The sequence below is a fragment of the Haliotis rufescens genome, unplaced genomic scaffold, assembly GCF_023055435.1.
Source record: "Haliotis rufescens isolate VD_foot unplaced genomic scaffold, xgHalRufe1.0.p SCAF_17, whole genome shotgun sequence".
NCBI classification, from domain to species: domain Eukaryota; kingdom Metazoa; phylum Mollusca; class Gastropoda; order Lepetellida; family Haliotidae; genus Haliotis; species Haliotis rufescens.
This window is the reverse complement of record NW_025963857.1, coordinates 23,822,266-23,843,243: the sequence shown is the minus strand read 5'-3', so window position 1 is coordinate 23,843,243 and position 20,978 is coordinate 23,822,266. Positions and strand designations below refer to the sequence as shown.

Below are 20,978 nucleotides of genomic sequence, written 5' to 3'. Positions count from 1 at the left end.
ATAATGCCCTCTCGTTGCGTCAGGTTAAATGTTAAAACTTGTTTAAAATGCATGTTCAAAATGGCCAGTGAATTCCAGGCTCAGAACCATCTGCAACAACAATACCGTGGCGTCATCATACTGGTTTAAACTTGTGGAAACTTGATACATGTGGAATTAGCACACCTGTGGACTTAACAAAATGTCATTATACTTGTGGAATAATACAGTTTACTTGTGGAATTAACACAGTGAGCCTGTGGAACTAATGCAGTCAGTTTGTGGAAACACGTGTGCGTGTCAATAGGGAATTGAACTAAAACTACTTAATTTAACCGGTTTTTAATGTATAGGTTTGGAACCTTGTGTCCATGTCTGTCAATCCACTTCTTATTTGAAAAGTTGACAAGTTTCGAAAACGTTATTCCTCCAAACCTGATTAGGCGAATACAAGATAAGTAATTTGGGATTTATTCTATGCATGTTATCTATCAATTACACAAACCATAATGTTCACCACAATACCGAAATCCCTTCACCCCTGTCAGAATTATTCAAATGAACTCACCCCACCCCTGTTTATCTGGTTTAAATATCATACAACACTTGTTTTATTTAAGCTAGAGTATCCCTCCGTTCGGGTTGGAAAAAGGCATGTTCGAAGAAATATCATCTTCCCGAAGCAAGAGAGTAAACTAACAATAAAAGTCCAGTTTCCACCCTTGCCGAACTAGGCTGGTATTATGGAGTTACATTTTGGCTGGACTAACGAGTCTATGCATAGTCGAATCAAAATCGCGCAACGAAATCGAAATCCGGTTCGTAAACTGTCGAGCAGATTTCGGTCGATTGCAGGATTTGCAAAGCATGTGCAACGCCAACTCTTTGTCAACAGATATTTTCTTAATCTTTTCATGTTTTGAATCAAGGTGCTCACGTGATTTGCTGCATTTCGCGATGTAAGACCCGTTTTATCACAATATAGACCTTGATTGTCGATCAAATCGTCTTGACTGGGCGCCGCTGTTTTGTTTGAAGCAAATGCGAGTGATACGAGAGGCGGAATCTGATTGGTCCATAGGAGAGGCTTAGAAGGGATAAAACTCATAATAACAACTGGTGGCGCTACGATCGAGCCCAGGAATTCCAGCCAAGTTCGGCAAAGGTGGAAACTGGACTATTAAAGTCAGTTAACTCTCTTGCCTCCGGAAGATGTAGAAATATCGACCATCTGACAAAAAACCCAGATTCCACTGGGCCTAAAATGCAAGACAGCGGAGACAATGATATGAATGGACCACTAAAAATCGGTGACGACACCAGGTGTTCGCGAAATGGGTCAGCGTCCTGCCCCCTAAACACTGTCATATCCCTGCTGACGCCTTAGTCGCCTAATCAGACACAATGCTGCCACTGCGACCACCAACAAACAAGCGAATGTCAAACCAACTATAAGTCCCACGTTTTCTCCCGGAGGGGTGCCATTGGGGCCGCTGCAGTCATTCTCATCTGAGTTATCAGAACACTCGTTGTATCCATTGCACAATAAGTCTTTGGGTATGCACAGTTTGTTGGCGCACTGGTACTCAATCGAAGCACATGTTCCTGGAAAAAACCCATCAAGACACTTTATGAAATGTGCATGCATATATATACCAATAGATAAAGTCGCAGAGTGAGTGCTTCGTTATGCCGCTTTAGCAATATTCCAAGAATATTACTCGGGTGTGTGGGTTGGGTGCGCGATGGGGTCGGGGGGGGGGGGGGGGGGGGGGGGGGGGGGGGGGAGAGACACGCTTCACACATTGTGCCCATGTGGGTAATCCAACCCGGATTGTCATGCCAACGTTATTGCCGAATGGCTACTCAACCCCCTACTAGGTGAAGGTTTACTTGTGTGTTTGTTGTTTAAAGCCGCACCCAGCTATATTCCAGGTATATGATGACGGTCTGTAAATAATCGAATCAGGACCAGACAATCCAGTGATTGACATCATGAGCATCGATCCACGCAATTGAGATACAATGACATGCATCAACTAAGTCAGCGAGCCTGACCACCCGATCCCGTTAGTAGCCTCTCACGCCAAGCATGAGTTGCTATAGTGAGTGAGTGTGTGAGTTGGGTTTAACGCCGCTTTTAACAGTATTCCAATTATATCACGGCGTGTCAGCTTAATGTGGGAGGAAAGCCCGAAGTGATGCAGGTCTCAGACGTTTACCACTTCGGTGAAACCCACGAGCACGGGTATGGTGCTGACAAAACTAGAAACATAATCGGGGTGAACCGGGATTCGAACCCACAATCATAGGTTTTCTGGCGTGTCCAGGGGACGCAACTCTGCACAGCGAATCGCGGCGCCTTAGACGACTGGGCCACCCGTGCCCCCTGAGTTGCTATAGACCTGTTCTAACCCGGATCTTCCCGGGTACGAGGTAAAGGTAGAGACATTGCAGAAAAATCGTGGTATTGACATAACAGGATTGGCGAAGTACGTAAATCTCTCTTACTCGTCTGTTGCCTGAATAACCGTGATACAACTAGTGAGTGAGTGAGTGAGTTGGGTTTAACGCTGCTTTTAACAGTATTCCAGTTATATCGCGGCGTGTCAGCTTATATGAGGGAGGAAAGACCGAAGTGATGCAGGTCTCAGACCTTTACCACTTCGGCGAAACCCACGAGCAAGGGTATGGTGCTGACAAACCTAGAAACATAATCGGGGTGACACAACTAAAACTTACATGCTATTTATGACAAGGGATTTATTGTTACTTCAGAAATAAAGTTAACTTCTAAATGTTTCATAAATTAATGAATGATATATTTAGTACCACTCCAGGTAGCAATACTGGCTAAAATTATTACTGAACAGTCTCGTTGCTTATCATTTTTACTGTGAGTGAGTGAGTTTGGTTTAACGCCGCTTTTAACAGTATTCCAGTTATATCACGGCGTGTCAGCCTAATGTGGGAGGAAAACCCGAAGTGATGCAGGTCTCAGACATTTACCACTTCGGTGAAACCCACGAGCACGGGTATGGTGCTGACAAACCTAGAAACATAATCGGGGCGAACCGGGATTCGAACCCACAATCATAGGTTTCTGGCGTGCCCAAGGGACGCAACTCTGCACAGGGAATCGCGGCGCCTTAGACGACTTGGCCACCCGTGCTCCCCATGTTTACTGTGATCTCCTAGTTAACCTGTTAGTCGTATGTTTCATGAAGCAATGCTTGATTAAGTGTTAACTTACTTAACAATAGCAAGAAAATCATCATGGCGTAAATAGTTACCATTTATTCCCAGGTTGAATGAAGTGATGATGACAGACAATTTTTTCCCCGCTGTGTTCGGAGAGCTGGTTCTGTACTGGAACTGAGCGACGTTGCTCTCTGCTCTAAACACTGTTGCGTTCTCCTCTTCACACAAGGGTCCTGAACGATAAGATGTTAAAGTGAAAATAACTCTTCCATGTCTTTGAATGGCATTTAGTGTGAGTGAGTTGGGTTTAACGCTGCTTTGAACAGTATTCCAGGTATATCACGGCGTGTCAGCTTAATGTGGGAGGAAAGCCCGAAGTGATGCAGGTCTCAGACCATTACAACTTCGGTGTATCCCACGAGGGTATGGTGCTGACAAATCTAGAAACATAATCGGGGCGAACCGGGATTCAAACCCACAAATCATAGGTTTCTGGCGTGCCCAAGGGACGCAAGTCTGCACAGCGAATCGCGGCGCCTTAGACGACTGGCCCCCCGTACCCCCAGAATGGCATTTGGAAGTGATACACATAAGGAGGATAATTTACGGATGTCAACTTCTTTATTATGAGGCACACAACGTTTCACCTGATGAAGGAGTAAGAATATACTCCGAAACTTTGTGTTCCTCGTCATAAAGAAGTTGACATCCATAAACTCTTCCATGTTTCTCAATCAGCAGTTGATTATATAAAAAGTAAATGTTCGCTGGGCATGCACGATGTTATGAAAAATATGTTGTTAAAACATAAACAACAAAACCATAATGACAAAAAACCTCTGCCAGAAGCAGAATTCATAGATTCCGACTTGCATGTATCTATGCATGCATCTATGAATATTCGGAACCTCCTTTTAGAAAGAATATTTGTACGTTTTGAAGTAGTTGCCGTTAAAGTCTCGTGCTTCTAAAATGTATTCCCAGGCCCCCACGATATCAAATGATCGGTCCGATCGAATATGTTTCCAACTGGTCTTATACCTAAACATATGTAAGAGCGACAAAACCGTTTCCTTAAATGAAGAATGGACCTCGCTGTGATACCTGCTATGCTACTTCCGGTGTCGTCGATGATGTCGAGTTTGGTGTCCGTGCAGTTGTCGACGAGGTCTAATTTTGTGATGTCGATGAGGAGTCTGTTGTTGGCGATGGTGCTTTGAATAATAAGATTACACTGCTGCACTGACGTCAGATTTGATACAAGTAGGACCACGCTCCCTAGAAAGTTGATGTTGTTATTGCAGTTTGCCTCCAGCACCTCTGTAGAAACATACAAGTTTCACAACTACATTGTATTTTCAAGAATATATTATCTCAGTAATAGGCAAGAGAAAGGAACATGTGTTCTTGATCGGACTACGAGTTACGAGTCATGTACATGTGTCATATGTACAAGTGCATGTGTCACTTCCAGGACATCTTCCGGAGGCAAGAGAGTTAACTGACTTTAAAAGTCCAGTTTCCACCCTATCCGAACAAGGCTGGAATTACTAGGCTCGATCGTAGCGCCACCAGTGGCTATTACCAGTTATGTCCTTTCTAAGCCTCCTATGGACCAATCAGTTTCCACCTCTCGTATCACTTGCGTTTGCTTCACACAAAATGGTGGCGCCAAGACAAGACGATCTGATCGATAATCAAGATCTATATTGTGATAAAACGGGTCTTACATCGCGAAATGCATCAAATCACGTGAGCACCTTGATTAAAAACATGAAAAGATTTTGAAAATATCTGCTGACAACGAGTTGGCGGTGCACATGCTTTGCAAATCCTGCAATCGATCGAAATCTGCTCGACAGTTTACGAACCGGATTTCGATTTCGGTGCGCGATTTTGATTGGATTAAGCATAGTCTCGTTAGTCCAGCCAAAATGTAAGTCCATAATACCAGCCTTGTTCGGCAAGAGTTGAAACTGGACTTTTATAGTCAGTTAACTCTCTTGCCTCGGGAAGATGCTACCAGGACTACGAGATTGTAAAAGCTGAATGATCTTGTATACAAGAGTTCACACGTTAGAAGTCCAATGCTTGGTGAAATACGTTTCCTTGACATTAAGATCTAAACGGTGTACGCCGTCGGACTCACAGTGTGGTCATTCAACGTGCACTATGGGTCAAATGTGACGTTAAAAGTAAGTGACGTAACGTCAAACACTATGCCATCAAGATGTATGTACTGACCGGTCTGACGACTAGTATGTTTTCTTTAAAAGACCCACGGCGACCAGCAAATCAAATAGCTAGATTTCTAATGTCCAAATTCATGTGCTCAGTCATGACATAACTGCAGTATCAATGCATGCAGTCATTCTAGCATTGATCTTGATGTCGCATTTGTTTTCAAGTGATAACGTGATTCTGCATGTTTTGCAATTCTCTTCCATATTCCTATCTTATGCAATATGTAAACCGAACATATATCGTGCTTGAAATGCACGGATAGGACAATTTTATTCAAATCATCGTATCTGTATTTACTTATCATTAAGTGATTAAGAACTTCTCTTTTTTATCAGTAAAAGAGACAAACCCTTCCCATTACTATAAGAAATCCCCTCCATTGTGACAATTCCATAATCATATGTTTATGATCTCTACTATCAAATAGTGATGACACAAATATTCGCGTAAAGGTGAGCGTATGCTGTCCTACCGGTTGCAACCACCACAAACACATGCAAGGGAAGGTCAAGTAAGAAATCCTCCTTTTCGAACACTCACTCTCTTGGCCGCATGGGTTTAGGATATATGATTGAATTCAATAGATCATTGTAGAACCACAACCAATATACTGGAAATCTCTGCCTGTACACTGTATACGTACAGGTTCATCAATAATCATCGTTATCTAGTGAGTGGTGACTGTACGTTGATCACATGACATACTAGCAATATAACGGTGACCTGTAAATATGCGAAGTCACGCCATTACCGCATCAGACCACCTGGTCTAATTTACTCGGCTCTCGCATCAAACAATGTTTTGGGTACTCATTCTTCTCTGATTCAGTGTCAGTTATCAAACAAAGTGATGAAGATGGTGATGTGATGTGACCATTAACATATATACTATGTGTATATCTAGGCAGAACAGGTCCCAGCACTCCATATTGAAGGCGATGGGCACGAAATAGACTGAATATAGACACGACATATGTACGTACCCTGTTTGGGTTTCTCTCCGTCACAGACGAACGCTGTAGAAAGGAATATCGCACACAGCAGGGAAACTACACAGCAAGAAGCCATGGTCGACACAGAGGCAAGAGATAACTGGGCCACGCGGCTCAATCACAATCGCAGTCATGAGACAAAGGGCAAGTGTGGATCACCTGTATTCATGACATCAGGGTGATGCGCGGTGCAACATTTCCGTGATAGTTGACGGTACAGGTATACAGGGGGCGGTCGGGTAGCCTAGTGGTTAAAGCGTTCGCTCGTCACGCCGAAAACCCGGGTTCGATTCCCGACATGGGTACAATGTGTGAAGCCCATTTCTGGTGTCCCCCGCCGTGATATTGCTGGAATATTGCTAAAAGCGTCGTAAAGCCATATTCACTCACTCACTACAGGTATACAGGTGTACAGACGCTAGTCATACGATTATGCAGGGATTTCAGTATTCAATAGCAAGGGGGATTTATTTGGACACTTATAATACGTGTTAAAAATGCAAATATAATACGTGTACACTGTAATATATATGTTAGAAAGTAAACATATAAGAGAAATGTTAAGATCTAAACATGTTTCGGAATGAGTTTAAATCCAAAACAGGCGCGGGTGGCCAAGTCGTCTAAGGCGCCGCAATGCGCTGTGCAGAGTTGCGTCCTTTGGGCTCGCCAGAAACCTATGATTGTTGGTTCGAATCCCGGTTCGCCCTGATTATGTTTCTAGGTTTGTCAGCACAATACATGTGCTCCTGGGTTTCATCGAAGTGGTAAACGTCTAAGACCTGCATCACTTGGAGCTTTCCTCCCACATTAAGCTGACACGCCGTGATATGACTGGAATACTGTTAAAAGCGGCGCTAAACCAAACTCACTCACTCACTTAAAGCCAAAACGGAATATATACACATTTGGTGTGTATATAGGTATACAGACGCTAGTCATACGATTTTGCAGTCGGCCCAAACGTCTCGTGTAAAACACATGGTATAACTGTATTTTTACAATGTAACTTGATCTCAATGTAGCACACGTTATATAACTGTATTATGACAATGTAACTTGATCTTAATGTAACACGTGATATAATCATGTTATACAATATAGCTAGATCTTCTGTGCACCGGTAATATGAAGATACAGTGTGTATGATGACAATCAATTTTCTTTTCTTCATGTCACATTGTGACAATTTAACTCGATCTCCATGCAGCACACGTGATATAAATGTATTGTGACAATGTAAGTTGATCTCCATGTAGCACACGTGATATGACTGTAGTGTGACAATGTAGTTTAATCTCCATGTAGCACACGTGATATGACTGTAGTGTGACAATGTAAGTTGATCTCCATGTAGCACACGTGATATGACTGTTGTGTGACAATGTAACTTGATCTCCATGTAGCACACGTGATATGACTGTTGTGTGACAATGTTAGTTGATCTTCATGTAGCACACGTGATATGACTGTTGTGTGACAATGTAACTTGATCTCCATGTAGCACACGTGATATGACTGTTGTGTGACAATGTAACTTGATCTCCATGTAGCACACGTGATATGACTGTTGTGTGACAATGTAACTTGATCTCAATGTAGCACACGTGATATAAATGTTGTGTGACAATGTAACTTGATCTCCATGTAGCACGCGTGATATGACTGTTGTGTGACAATGTAACTTGATCTCAATGTAGCACACGTGATATGACTGTTGTGTGACAATGTAACTTGATCTCCATGTAGCACGCGTGATATGACTGTTGTGTGACAATGTAACTTGATCTCAATGTAGCACACGTGATATAAATGTTGTGTGACAATGTAACTTGATCTCCATGTAGCACGCGTGATATGACTGTTGTGTGACAATGTAACTTGATCTCAATGTAGCACACGTGATATGACTGTTGTGTGACAATGTAACTTGATCTCAATGTAGCACGCGTGATATGACTGTTGTGTGACAATGTTAGTTGATCTTCATGTAGCACGCGTGATATGACTGTTGTGTGACAATGTAACTTGATCTCAATGTAGCACACGTGATATGACTGTTGTGTGACAATGTAAGTTGATCTTCATATAGCACACGTGATATAAATGTAGTGTGACAATGTAACTTGATCTCCATGTAGCACGCGTGATATGACTGTTGTGTGACAATGTAACTTGATCTTCATGTAGCACACGTGATATGACTGTTGTGTGACAATGTAACTTGATCTCAATGTAGCACACGTGATATGACTGTTGTGTGACAATGTAACTTGATCTCCATGTAGCACACGTGATATGACTGTTGTGTGACAATGTAACTTGATCTCAATGTAGCCCACGTGATATGACTGTTGTGTGACAATGTAAGTTGATCTCCATGTAGCACACGTGATATGACTGTTGTGTGACAATGTAACTTGATCTCCATGTAGCACACGTGATATGACTGTTGTATGACAATGTGACTTGATCTCAATGTAGCACACGTGATATGACTGTTGTGTGACAATGTAAGTTGATCTCCATGTAGCACACGTGATATGACTGTTGTGTGACAATGTAAGTTGATCTTCATGTAACACGCTGATACAACTAGGTCTATAACATACAACATGTGATATGGATGTTATAAGGATCATCTTTTATTCAGATAATTCTCATTACAAACCTATTGCACATGCATGTTAATGACAAATTGGTATGACAAAATATAACCACTGTACAATTCTGTTAATAATAATAAAATCCAAAAGTGCAAGTACCCCCTTCCCCCTAGTATCCAGTGGTTGGCCCCTGCAAGGAAATTCCCGGAGATGATCGTACTACAATTTTAATGTTAAAGACGATAACTTTGGCTCCTAATCACAAACCTAAAATCCCTCCTTGAAACTCATTATAGATAATTTTAAAAAAGGTGCGCTTACAATATTTCAGGGGGCAGTCGGGTAGCCTAGTGGTTAAAGCGTTCGCTCGTCACGCCGAAGACCCGGGTTCGATTCCCGACATGGGTGCAATGTGTGAAGCCCATTTCTGGTGTACCCGCCGTAATATTGCTGGAATATTGCTTAAAGCGGCGTAAAACCAAACTCACTCACTCACTATATTTTAGTGCTTTAGCCTCCAATGAAAGACGTTTGGGGGGAGATGTAACTTTAAATTTAAATTTAAAGTTGGGGGTCTATCGTAGTATCGTACCGTGTCCGGTATAATAGAAATACTATTCGTCATACAACAACACATTCCTGAACAGGAGCGGTCGGGTAGCCTAGTGGTTAAAACGTTCGCTCGTCACGCCGAAGACCCGGGTTCGATTCCCGACATGGGTACAATGTGTGAAGCCCATTTCTTGTGTCCCCCGCCGTGATATTGCTGGAATATTGCTAAAAGCGGCGTAAAACCATAAGACTCACTCATTCCTGAACATAAAGCTTGTAATAACTACGATGCGACCTTGCAACCTCTAGACTGGTAGTCCTTCACGTTACCACCTGCGCTACCGAGACAGTTTACGTCACAAATGTCAAATTGTCCTCGTCAATATTATCATTAGTTTTTTATGCCCATTATCTTGTTAATATTATACCAAGTTCGTTGTAAGTCCTGATGGTATATGTGTTATGCATGTGCTTGTGAATCTAATTTCAAATATATAATAAATATCTTATCCATATTTGAATTAATGCCCCATTATTTGCACTTAATTTAGATAATTAAGGTAATACACAGTGATATGTACTTTGTCGTTATTTAAATTCAAATTTTAAACATGTTTAGATATGGGGATGTTGTGTTTAGGTGGTGTTTAGGCTGTGAGAAGACCCTAAATGTGTTTAGACAGAACACACCAAATGTTTATTCTGGTTAGGATTTACACACATTCCTAAACATGTTTAGATATGCACATATCATATGATGTCTTGAGGTCTTTGTACGATCAGCAATGATATATTTTTTAAATAAATATCGCTGAATGGAGACAAAAATCCGCTCAGGGCACAGTTGTATTCATATCTGATCAATTTCTGATCGACAACATTAGACTTGTATTGTTGACAATGTGATATATTTTCAACTTGGATGGCTTAATATTAGTCACCCCAGTTGTCTGAGGAACTCGCTATGCAGAGTTGCGTCCCTTAGGACGAAACCAATGAGCGTGGATTCGAATTCCAGAATCGCCCTGATTATGTTTCTTGGTTAGTCGTGTTTCACGAAAGTGGTAAACATCTAAGACCTGCATCATTTGACGCCTTCCTCCCAAACTGACAGGCTGTGATATAACTGAAATAGTGTTCAGGCGGCGTTAAACACAACTCACTCACTCACTCACTCACTCATGGCTGATATTTGCAGGCTATTCATACAATAACAGATGTGGACTGTTTAGTTATGTTGACACCCGATATGGAATTATGAATTTAATTTTGTTCGACAGGTCATAGCTTCTCTGTTGTAAATTGGGGTGTCGCTGCTTGTACAAGTTAGCACTAATGCCGCTTCCATCGTGCTAGCCCACTATGATACCATGCCGCAGTTTAACATGCTCTCAGGGCAGAATCTCTATCCAATACACCACGGAGGCTGTCACTTTATTGTTAACGAATAAAAGTGTTTGCTGCGATCTGATTTGTTGAATAAAAATATTCTATTGCGCATGATTACGTTTCTAAAGTATCTTTATTTTGCTCAATCCTGAATTTGAAAAACTTGTCACTCGGTTGGTAAGAAACATACCGCATTTGTTCAAAATTTATCTGAACACTTGATCGGCCATTTTAACATGTAAAACCTCTGGCTACCTGTCCGAATGGAATTTACGGGCATCAAATTCTCAATAACAACCTCAAAGCTATAACTACCTATTACGTTTATTCATTGCATGTTTGCATTATACATTTAAAGATATTTTCATATTTGGTGTTGCAAATTTTATTAAAACCATAACTTGCAGATTCGTTAAAGAACCTGTCGTTAAAGAGATACATTTATAAATGCCATTCGGGACCACTCGTTCTCTTCCGGGACAAACTGAACGAAGGCTTAGCCCTTCTCGCGATCACTAGATGTTGAAATACATTAGATAGGAGCTGCAGTATCTCCCCGCCTATACATTTATTTTCCTTACTGTAAGCTTTCTAAAAAAAATATATATATATATATGACTTTAACTTAAAGGTCTTCCGGTGTTTGCGGGTACAATGAAAGAGCGAGTGAGTGGGTAATGTGGGTTGGTTGGCTGGTTGGTTGGTTTGTTGTTTAGCGCCACACTCAACAATATTCCAGCTATATGACGGCGGTCTGTAAATAATCGAGTCTAGACCAGACAATCCAGTGATTGATATCATGAGCATCGATCCACGCAATTGGGATCGATGAACGTGCATCAACCAAGTCAGCGAGCCTGACCACCCGATCCCGTTAGTCGCCTCTTACGACAAGCATAGTCGCCTCTTACGGCAAGCATGGGTTGCTGAAGACCTATTCTAACCCGGATCTTCAAGGGTCGGGTAATGTGGGAGGAAAGCCGGAAAGCCCGAAGTGAAGCAGGTCTTTTACATTTACAATTTTGGTGAAACCCACGAGCACGGGTATGGTGCTAACAAACTTTGAAATATGATCAGGGCGAACAGGGATTCGAACCCACACTCATAGGAACCCACATTCACAGCGAACTCCGTCGCCTTAGACGACTGGGTTCCCATGCCCCAAATAATGAAAGAAGAGTTGTTAGATTTGGCGCAGAGTTCGGCACTGTATTAATTGTTAAGAATGTTACACAGATTTTCGACCCGTGAAGATCCGGGGTAGAATAGGTCTTCAGCAACCCATGCTTGCTGTAAAAGGCGACTATTTTTGTCGTAAGAGGCGACTAACGGGATCGGGTGGTCAGGCTCGCTGACTTGTTTCATGCATGTCATCGTAGCCCAATTGCGTAGATCGGTGCTCATGATGTCAATCACTGGATTGTCTGGTCCACATTCAATTATTTATGGACCACCGTCATATAGCTGGAGTATTGCTGAGTGCAGCGTTAAACAGCAAACAAACAAACGTAGATATACCCCGAGCGCATCTACTTATTCATCGATCTTTTCTTATCCAGCATTCCCCAAAATAGTAATAAAATCTATCTATCTATCTATCTATCTATCTATCTATCTATCTATCTATGCTTCATTTAAATGAGTTTACACTCGATGTACATATATATATGCCTAATTGTAAGGTTATAGACGTGTTAATGAATATAAATTTAGACATTTGCAATACAAATAGAAAAAACAAATACTGTATTTAGGCAGAGGCTGCTTTTGGTATGGAAGGGTTTGTTTGTTTGTTTGTTTGTTTGTTCTTTAACGCCGCACTCAGCAATATTCCAGCTATATGACGGCGGTCTGTAAAATAATCGAGTCTGGACCAGACAATCCAGCGATTGACAGCATAAGCATCGATCCACGCAATTGGGATCGATGACATGTATCAACCAAGTCTGCCAGCCTGACCACCCGATCCCGTTAGTCGCCTCTTACAACAAGCATAGTCGCCTTTTACGGCACGCATGGGTTGCTGAAGATCTATTCTACCCCGGAATCTGGAAGGGTACGTACTTCGAAGTTTATTTAGTATATACTTTAGAGTGAGATGTTCCTTTGACTATACATACCAGCTGTGCCTTTTAACGAAAACTATTAAAGAGAACCAAATGATACGAGCTTTCTGACTGTTTCTTTTTGCGTTTTCGCGCACAACATTTATCGATGTGAGTAGATTTTTTCTTGCAGATTACTGAAAGGATGGTGGCGAATGGTATATATGCTTTGACATTATTAAGTAAGCCAAATTTGTCATTTATGAAATCAGATATAAAAAGAATATTAACACAATTCTTAGTCGAATCTCGTTATACACTGTTAGTACGTAATCAGTCAATAGGTAAATATGACCCACGTCTGTTCCTTGCTCGGTGTATTTTGACGGCGAAGACACAAACAACAGCTAACAGAAACACCCCACAACATACAGACACAATAACAACTTTCTTCACCAGCTGGTTTCCTTCGGTCGCATTACAGCCAATCGTCTCGTCCGAATTATCGGAGCAGTCATCGTAGTTGTTGCAGGTCATGTCGCTGTCTATGCAGAGTGAGTTACTGCACGTGAAGTCATAGGACGTACACGCCCCTGCAACAAAGACATCCTCTTAGGCGACTCTGGTGTTAAGGGTTTTGGTTTGGGATTGGTTTGTTGCTTAACGCCGCACTCAGCAATATTCCAGCTATATGACGGCGGTTGTGAATAATCGAGTCTGGACCAGAAAATCCAGTGATTGGTACCATGAGCATCGATCCACGCAATTGGGATCGATGACATGCATCAACCAAGTCAGCAAGCCTGGCAACCCGATCCCGTTAGTCGCCTCTTACGACAAGCATAGTCGGTATTAAGGGAAGCTTTCAAGATACATAACGGTGGTCTGTAAAGAATCGAGTCTGGACCAGACAATCCAGTGATTGACATCATGCGCATCGATCCACGCAATTGGTTTTGTTTGTTTGTTTGTTTTTGTTTAACGCCGCACTCTGCAATATTCCAGCTATATGACGGTGGTATGTAAATAATCTTATCTGGACCAGACAATCCAGTGACTGGCATCAAGCGCATCGATCCATGCATTTGGGATACGATGACATGCATCAACCAAGTCAGCGAGCCTGGCCACTCGATCCCGTTAGTCGCTTCTTACGACAAGCATAGTCGCCCTTTACAGCAAGAATGGGTTGCTGAAGACCTATTCTACCCCCGATCATCAAGGGTCCCTAGCAATTGGAATACGAAGACATGCATCAATCAAGTCAGCGAGCCTGACCACCCGATCCCGTTAGTCGCCTCTTACAACAAGCATAATCGTCTTTTACAGCAAGAATGGGTTGCTGAAGACCTATTCTACCCCGGATCATCAAGGGTCCCTAGCAATTGGAATACGATGAAATGCATCAACCAAGTCAGCGAGCCTGACCACCCGATCCCGTTAGTCGCCTCTTACGACAAGCATAATCGTCTTTTACAGCAAGAATGGGTTGCTGAAGACCTATTCTACCCCGGATCATCAAGGGTCCCTAGCAATTGGAATACGATGAAATGCATCAACCAAGTCAGCGAGCCTGACCACCCGATCCCGTTAGTCGCCTCATACGACAGGCATAGTCGTCTTTTACAGCAAGAATGGGTTGCTAAAGACCTAATTCTACCCCGGATCATCAAGGGTCCCTAGCAATTGGAATACGATGAAATGCATCAATCAAGTCAGCGAGCCTGACCACCCGATCCCGTTAGTCGCCTCTTACGACAAGCATAGTCGTCTTTTACAGCAAGAATGGGTTGCTGAAGACCTATTCTACCCCCGATCATCAAGGGTCCCTAGCAATTGGAATACGATGAAATGCATCAACCAAGTCAGCGAGCCTGACCACCCGATCCCGTTAGTCGCCTCTTACGACAAGCATAATCGTCTTTTACAGCAAGAATGGGTTGCTGAAGACCTATTCTACCCCGGATCATCAAGGGTCCCTAGCAATTGGAATACGATGAAATGCATCAACCAAGTCAGCGAGCCTGACCACCCGATCCCGTTAGTCGCCTCTTACGACAAGCATAATCGTCTTTTACAGCAAGAATGGGTTGCTGAAGACCTATTCTACCCCGGATCATCAAGGGTCCCTAGCAATTGGAATACGATGAAATGCATCAACCAAGTCAGCGAGCCTGACCACCCGATCCCGTTAGTCGCCTCTTACGACAAGCATAATCGTCTTTTACAGCAAGAATGGGTTGCTGAAGACCTATTTTACTACGGATTATCAAGGGTCCCTAGCAATTGGAATACGATGAAATGCATCAACTAAGTCAGCTAGCCTGACCACCCGATCCCGTTAGTCACCTCTTACAACAAGAATAATCGTCTTTTACAGCAAGTGTAGGTTGCTGAAGACCTATTCTACCCCGGATCTTCACTAGTGTAAGTGCTCGAGCGTTCAGTAGCACATACCATTTATCTGTTCGTGAAAGGACGTGATAAGAAGAGTGAAGACGTCCCGAGAAGCCTCATGCTCGCCACGGTTGGAATAGTACCAAACTCCCACTGACTGACCGCTGGAGTTGAAGACTGGAGTGGTTATGTTGGTACCACATAGACGTTCTTGAAGAAATTAAAAAAGAAATATTGGCTTAATGTCATAAACGCTACAATTATATATTAATTATGGTGGATAATGTGAAATGTCTACATATATGTAGCGCTCCAGTGAGTTAGGATGAGGGTCAAAAGAAAGTATACCCAGTTTGTTTTTTTTATAATTGAAAATTGAAGAACTGTTGTTAAATTTTATTATATCTAATTAATCATCACTCATTCCTGCAAGTTTGCAAAAGGTAATCTGTGGCTGGGCAATTTTGTGTAAAAATACATCAGTTAAGTGAAGATTGGAGTTAGGTATGAATTTGCAACCACATGGCCCCTATCGTCTTGAAATATTGTAAATTTGTGCCCCAAAAAAGGAAACTGATTGATTTTCAAAGATGAGATGTCTTAGATACCCATAGGCAGCTGGGTATTAAGTTATTTTGTTTAAAAAAATAAAACCATGTACAGTATTCTTTGAGTGCTGACTAAGCGACAGTGCAGTTCATTTTGGGGACATAATATCGCTTTCTTAAGATACATTTAAATGAATATGAACATATCATGAAGTCAACTGAGCGCCTTAGTTTCTTTGGGTGTAACGCAGCTTTGAACAGAGCTTAAACACGGTGCGTCAGATATACGCTTAGTGATGCAGGTTTTAGACATTTGGGACTTTCGTGAAACCCACAGGTCTCGTATCTGATGTCTGATTTCTTGCGGATGAAATGATGCCTGAACGACATGGTGAACAGCATGGATTACACGTGCATACTATAATCGATGATAATATACTTGAATTATACAATACATAAATTGTTTGTTTGTTTTTAATTCCCTGCTAATGTTTAGTTCTGCTATATAACGTGTTCTGAACCAGACAATCTGCGCCGTCGGGTACGATGACACGCAATCAACCAAGTCACCGACCATGACTCATTTGGCATAGGTGGATCCAGAGGGGGGATCCAGAGGGTGGATCCAGGGGGTGGATCCAGAGGTGGATCCAGAGGGTGGATCCAGGGGGTGGATCCAGAGGGTGGATCTAGAGGGTGGATCCAGAGGGTGGATCCAGGGGGTGGATCCAGAGGTGGATCCAGAGGGTGGATCCAGAGGTGGATCCAGAGGGTGGATCCAGAGGTGGATCCAGAGGGTGGATCCAGAGGGTGGATCCAGGGGTGGATCCAGAGGGTGGATCCAGAGGTGGATCCAGAGGGTGGATCTAGAGGGTGGATCCAGAGGGTGGATCCAGAGGGTGGATCCAGAGGTGGATCCAGAGGGTGGATCCAGAGGTGGATCCAGAGGGTGGATCCAGGGGGTGGATCCAGAGGGTGGATCTAGAGGGTGGATCCAGAGGGTGGATCCAGGGGGTGGATCCAGAGGGGGGATCCAGGGGGTGGATCCAGAGGGTGGATCCAGGGGGTGGATCCAGAGGTGGATCCAGAGGGGGGATCCTGAGGGGGGATCCAGGGGGTGGATCCAGAGGGTGGATGCAGAGGGGGGATCCAGAGGGGGGATCCAGGGGGTCCTGACACCCCCTCTCTTTTTGAAAACCAAATGTAGTATGTGTTGGCAGTATAATTGACTGAGTGAGGATTTTGATATTTTGGATCCTGCCCTTTTAGAAATGCTGGATCCGCCATTGTTTGGTCTCGTAAGACCAGCATATGTTACTGGAACAGTTCCAACCCTCAATCCTCTTCGAAGCGATACAAGGCTCTCCGTACATTTTCTGAGTTTCCCATCTCCCACCCGCCCTGAATTTCCATTCCGGCGTAACACAATACACAATTTTCGTATCTCAATTGTCCCAACTTATGCTCCGAGGTGACAAAAAATTACTACTACCACTGCACGCTCATACAAAACTAGGTCAGCTTGAAATTTCTTCAGCTATATCTATTAAACATTCGCTTCCGAAGCAAGCGACTCGATCTTCGTCGTAAATTGATTTACATAAAAGCGACAAAGCTCTTTCCATATATTTGCATATTATGACAAGTCGATGGTACGATATCATGAGCATGTGTTTATGAATAAATATCAAATAGACTAAGTGATGTTTCCAGGTGTTCACGAAAAGGTGAGCGTATCCTGCCCCACCGGTGGCACCCGTCACAAACACATGCAAAGGCAAGTCAATTGTTCAACTGAAAAAACACGGGAACATATGGTTCAAGTCAACATAGGGAATTGTATCAGACATGATTTTTGTCACTGATGCGTCACATTTGGAAATGTCCTCCACATGTCTACCATAAAACATTTTGAAGCGTTACTGTAATCTTTATCGAACTGCTTTTGAGAATTGAAAATTTTGAATATTATTTTGAGTTGTACGGCACTCTTTGAAATCTTGGTAGAAAGAGCATGCTCGACTGTACCTCAAAAGTTGTTAAATATAGACATCAAAGACGGGAGTTGCAAGAATATTGCTCGACATGAAGGGAAGGTTGACGATTGGAAAGTTGAAGTCATCCCTCTTGTCATATAGTCTTGTGGAGAGTGTTTTGTCACTGACTGGTACCAAGTGGTTTATACTTTTAAATGTCCTCAAAAAAGTCACACAATTAGTAAAAAAAGTATTTTTAAATTTTATTGTTTTTTTCTTACTTCCCCCGCCCGCTCTCTTGCTGGTGAGGTTGGAGATGAGAAACACATAAAAGATATGGATGCCTTACCGAATACAATGGCTATCTCATAAAATATCTTGTGGAATCCCCGCGGAGCCGAACGAAAAGAAACACATGTGTACTAGGTATGATTCTGTGGCCATCCCAGTCTCACCTGAAGCATGTTTGCCCTCTATCTGAGACACATTGAGGCCGGCTTTCGAGCAATCTGGATAGTCGGGGATGTCAATACTGAGGAGGCGAACTAACAAACGATTGCCGTCAACGTCACTTTCAACCAACGTCTTACAACTCTCTTGTTTCTTCCTGGTGTTGTTCACGGATAATTTGAGAAGCATATCTTCCGAAATAATGATCGTATTGCCACATTCTTCAGAAAGCTCAACTGAAAGGATAAAGGATACAGACATTCACCATTGAAACGTCTCCTTCTAAGTAAGCGATGTAAGAAGATAAGAACGGTATAATATTGTCTTTGAGTGAGTGAGTGTGTTTGGTTTAACGCCGCTTTGAACAGTATTCTAGTTATATCAAGGCGTGTCAGCTTAATGTGGGAGGAAAGCCCGGAGTGATGCCGGTCTCAGAGGATTACCACTTATTGAAACCCACGAGCACGGGTATGGTGCTGACAAACCTAGAAACAGTATAGAGCCGAACCGGTGTTCGAGCCCACAAGCATAGGTTTCTGGCGTGCTCAAGGGACGGAACTCCACCTGTGCCCCCGTTTGTCTTCGAAGGCATACAGCATAATCATAAAAGACAAAGGATGTTGCGCAAAGGATAAAGCAAACATGACAAAGGATAAAACATAAGTGATAAAGCATAACATATCAACATTAAACATACATATATAGAATGTAGGATAAAGTGTGAAGCATAAACGTCCTGATAAGGAATATAACAGTCACAATATAGCGCACCCTTACAGATACAAAAAGATTATTAGCCGATATATGCAGCATCGTAAATGTGATACTTTAGGAGTCAAATTTGTTATCCAATCGTCCGCACAGGCCGTCTTGATATAGCTGGGATATTGCAGAGTGCAGCGTGACACATTACTCCTGATTACTATATGTGAATGAGTAACACATGTATTTAGAAAAAGGCAAACATTAAAAGATAGAGTCGCGGAAAAGACGAGAATGCACATGTTTCGGTTAGGGTATTCATAGATTACAGGTAGCCTAGTGGTTAAAGCGTTCACTTTCACGCCGAAGACCCGGGTTCGATTCCCCTCTTTGGTACAATGTGTGAAGCCGATTTCTGGTGTCCCCCGCCACAATATGGCTGGAATATGGCTAAAAGTGGCGTAAAACCATACTCACTAAAACCGATATAATGTCATAGAGTACTTACGTGACATGTTATTTAGACCACTGGGCTAACGTATTGTATTACGCAAGTATAGCAATCCTTCGGTTTAAGTGTAACACATAAATACACCACTAATTTAAGGCAAAAAAGTACTTACATGTCGTTGGTGTGTTTTTCTGAGCCAGACTGACCCCACGTGTGCCTATCATTACCAGCAAAATAATACTAACATAAAGCTCCATTGTGTTTCAAACTGTTATTATTGTTCACGTATCGCTCCCTGTCAGGGTATAGTGTTGGCGTGCTAGTTGGATATGGTGTAAAGGTTATCACTGAAAGTAATCAAGGAGAGGTCGTTGATAACATGGAGAGAGTCAATGCGGACCATTGAACATATCGTGTCGTGTTGTATATATCGCTTACAAAATTCCTATCTTTGATGTGGGCCGATTGTAATCATTCGTCACGGCCAAGATTCGAGTTCGAATCCACAGGAAGTTTGGGCGAAGGATGTTTTATTACATGTTGTGACTGTTCATGGTGTTGAATCCTTATTGATCAAATTTGCTATAAGAATTTACTTTATTTTATCTTAAAAAACCTTGTACCATCGACAAAAACGATGGGAATTTCTTGACTGTTGTCCACAGAATGATTTTAAAAGAGCAACAAGGTTCAAGATGAGTCATTTATACATCTGGGTTCTATTCTCGATAAGGCCGCAATGTGTGAAGCCCATTCATGGTGTCCCCCGTCGTGATATAGCTGGAAATCTGCTATAGGCGGCGTAAAACCTCACTCCCTCATTCTTATATTTTACAGTTTATACTCACTTTTATGGCTGAACACTACAAGTTATACATGCAATGGTATTGTTCGGCTGTCTGGTAATGTTAGGAACACATGGTGTATGGCCTGTCATCGTGCACCGCCTGCGTTAATCGTTGCTCACAATATCGATCACTGGATTTTCTGGTCTTGACTCGATTATTTCTAGGCCGGCATCCTTTAGCTGGAATACTGCAGAGTGCAGCGTTAAACGACAAACACACACTCATGGGTATAGAGGAGATACAAGTATTCGGTCGGTCACAGGGGGCACGGGTGGCCAAGTCGTCTAAGGCGCCGCGATTCGCTGTGCAGGGTTGCGTCCCTTGGGCACGCCGGAAACCTATGATTGTGGGTTCGAATCCCGGTTCGCCCCGATTATGTTTCTAGGTTTGTCAGCACCATACCCGTGCTCGTGGGTTTCACCGAAGTGGTAAACGTCTGAGACCTGCATCACTTGGGGCTTTCCTTCCACATTAAGCTGACACGCCGTGATATAACTGGAATACTGTTAAAAGCGGCGTTAAACCCAACTCACTCACTCGGTCGGTCACAGCGATCACATAAACGTAACCGTGGCGTATTTGGTATATTTATGCATGT

General features: G+C 42.7%; 2 protein-coding genes across 2 annotated transcripts; both read right to left on the bottom strand.

Moving 5' to 3' along the window:
* Window positions 1-1,061: 1,061 nt before the first annotated feature.
* On the bottom strand, window positions 1,062-6,570 carry LOC124116357 (low-density lipoprotein receptor-related protein-like). The gene is made up of 4 exons (XM_046477663.2): window positions 6,408-6,570; window positions 4,285-4,500; window positions 3,273-3,413; window positions 1,062-1,584 (listed from the first exon to the last, which is right to left on the bottom strand). Exons 1-4 carry the CDS (start codon window positions 6,490-6,492, stop codon window positions 1,334-1,336), a joined length of 693 nt encoding a protein of 230 aa, XP_046333619.1. The 5' UTR covers window positions 6,493-6,570; the 3' UTR covers window positions 1,062-1,333.
* A 6,632-nt stretch (window positions 6,571-13,202) lies between these two features.
* Window positions 13,203-19,859, bottom strand: LOC124116355 (low-density lipoprotein receptor-related protein 3-like). Its single transcript, XM_046477661.2, has 4 exons — window positions 19,705-19,859; window positions 18,385-18,615; window positions 15,466-15,615; window positions 13,203-13,601 (listed from the first exon to the last, which is right to left on the bottom strand). Exons 1-4 carry the CDS (start codon window positions 19,787-19,789, stop codon window positions 13,342-13,344), a joined length of 726 nt encoding a protein of 241 aa, XP_046333617.2. The 5' UTR covers window positions 19,790-19,859; the 3' UTR covers window positions 13,203-13,341.
* Between the last annotated feature and the right edge of the window lie 1,119 nt (window positions 19,860-20,978).

Bases quoted from the DNA above. Each gene is read 5' to 3' on its own strand.
- LOC124116357 (XM_046477663.2), bottom strand. From the start codon at position 6,492: ATGGCTTCTTGCTGTGTAGTTTCCCTGCTGTGTGCGATATTCCTTTCT. The intron at 3,414-4,284 runs GTATCACAGCGA...CTTATCGTTCAG, and splicing joins CACCGGAAGTAGCATAGCAG to GACCCTTGTGTGAAGAGGAG. The intron at 1,585-3,272 runs GTAACTATTTAC...GGTTTTTTCCAG, and splicing joins ATTCAACCTGGGAATAAATG to GAACATGTGCTTCGATTGAG.
- LOC124116355 (XM_046477661.2), bottom strand. From the start codon at position 19,789: ATGGAGCTTTATGTTAGTATTATTTTGCTGGTAATGATAGGCACACGT. The intron at 18,616-19,704 runs GTAAGTACTTTT...TTATCCTTTCAG, and splicing joins GAAAAACACACCAACGACAT to TTGAGCTTTCTGAAGAATGT. The intron at 13,602-15,465 runs GTATGTGCTACT...TCTTTGTTGCAG, and splicing joins CTTTCACGAACAGATAAATG to GGGCGTGTACGTCCTATGAC.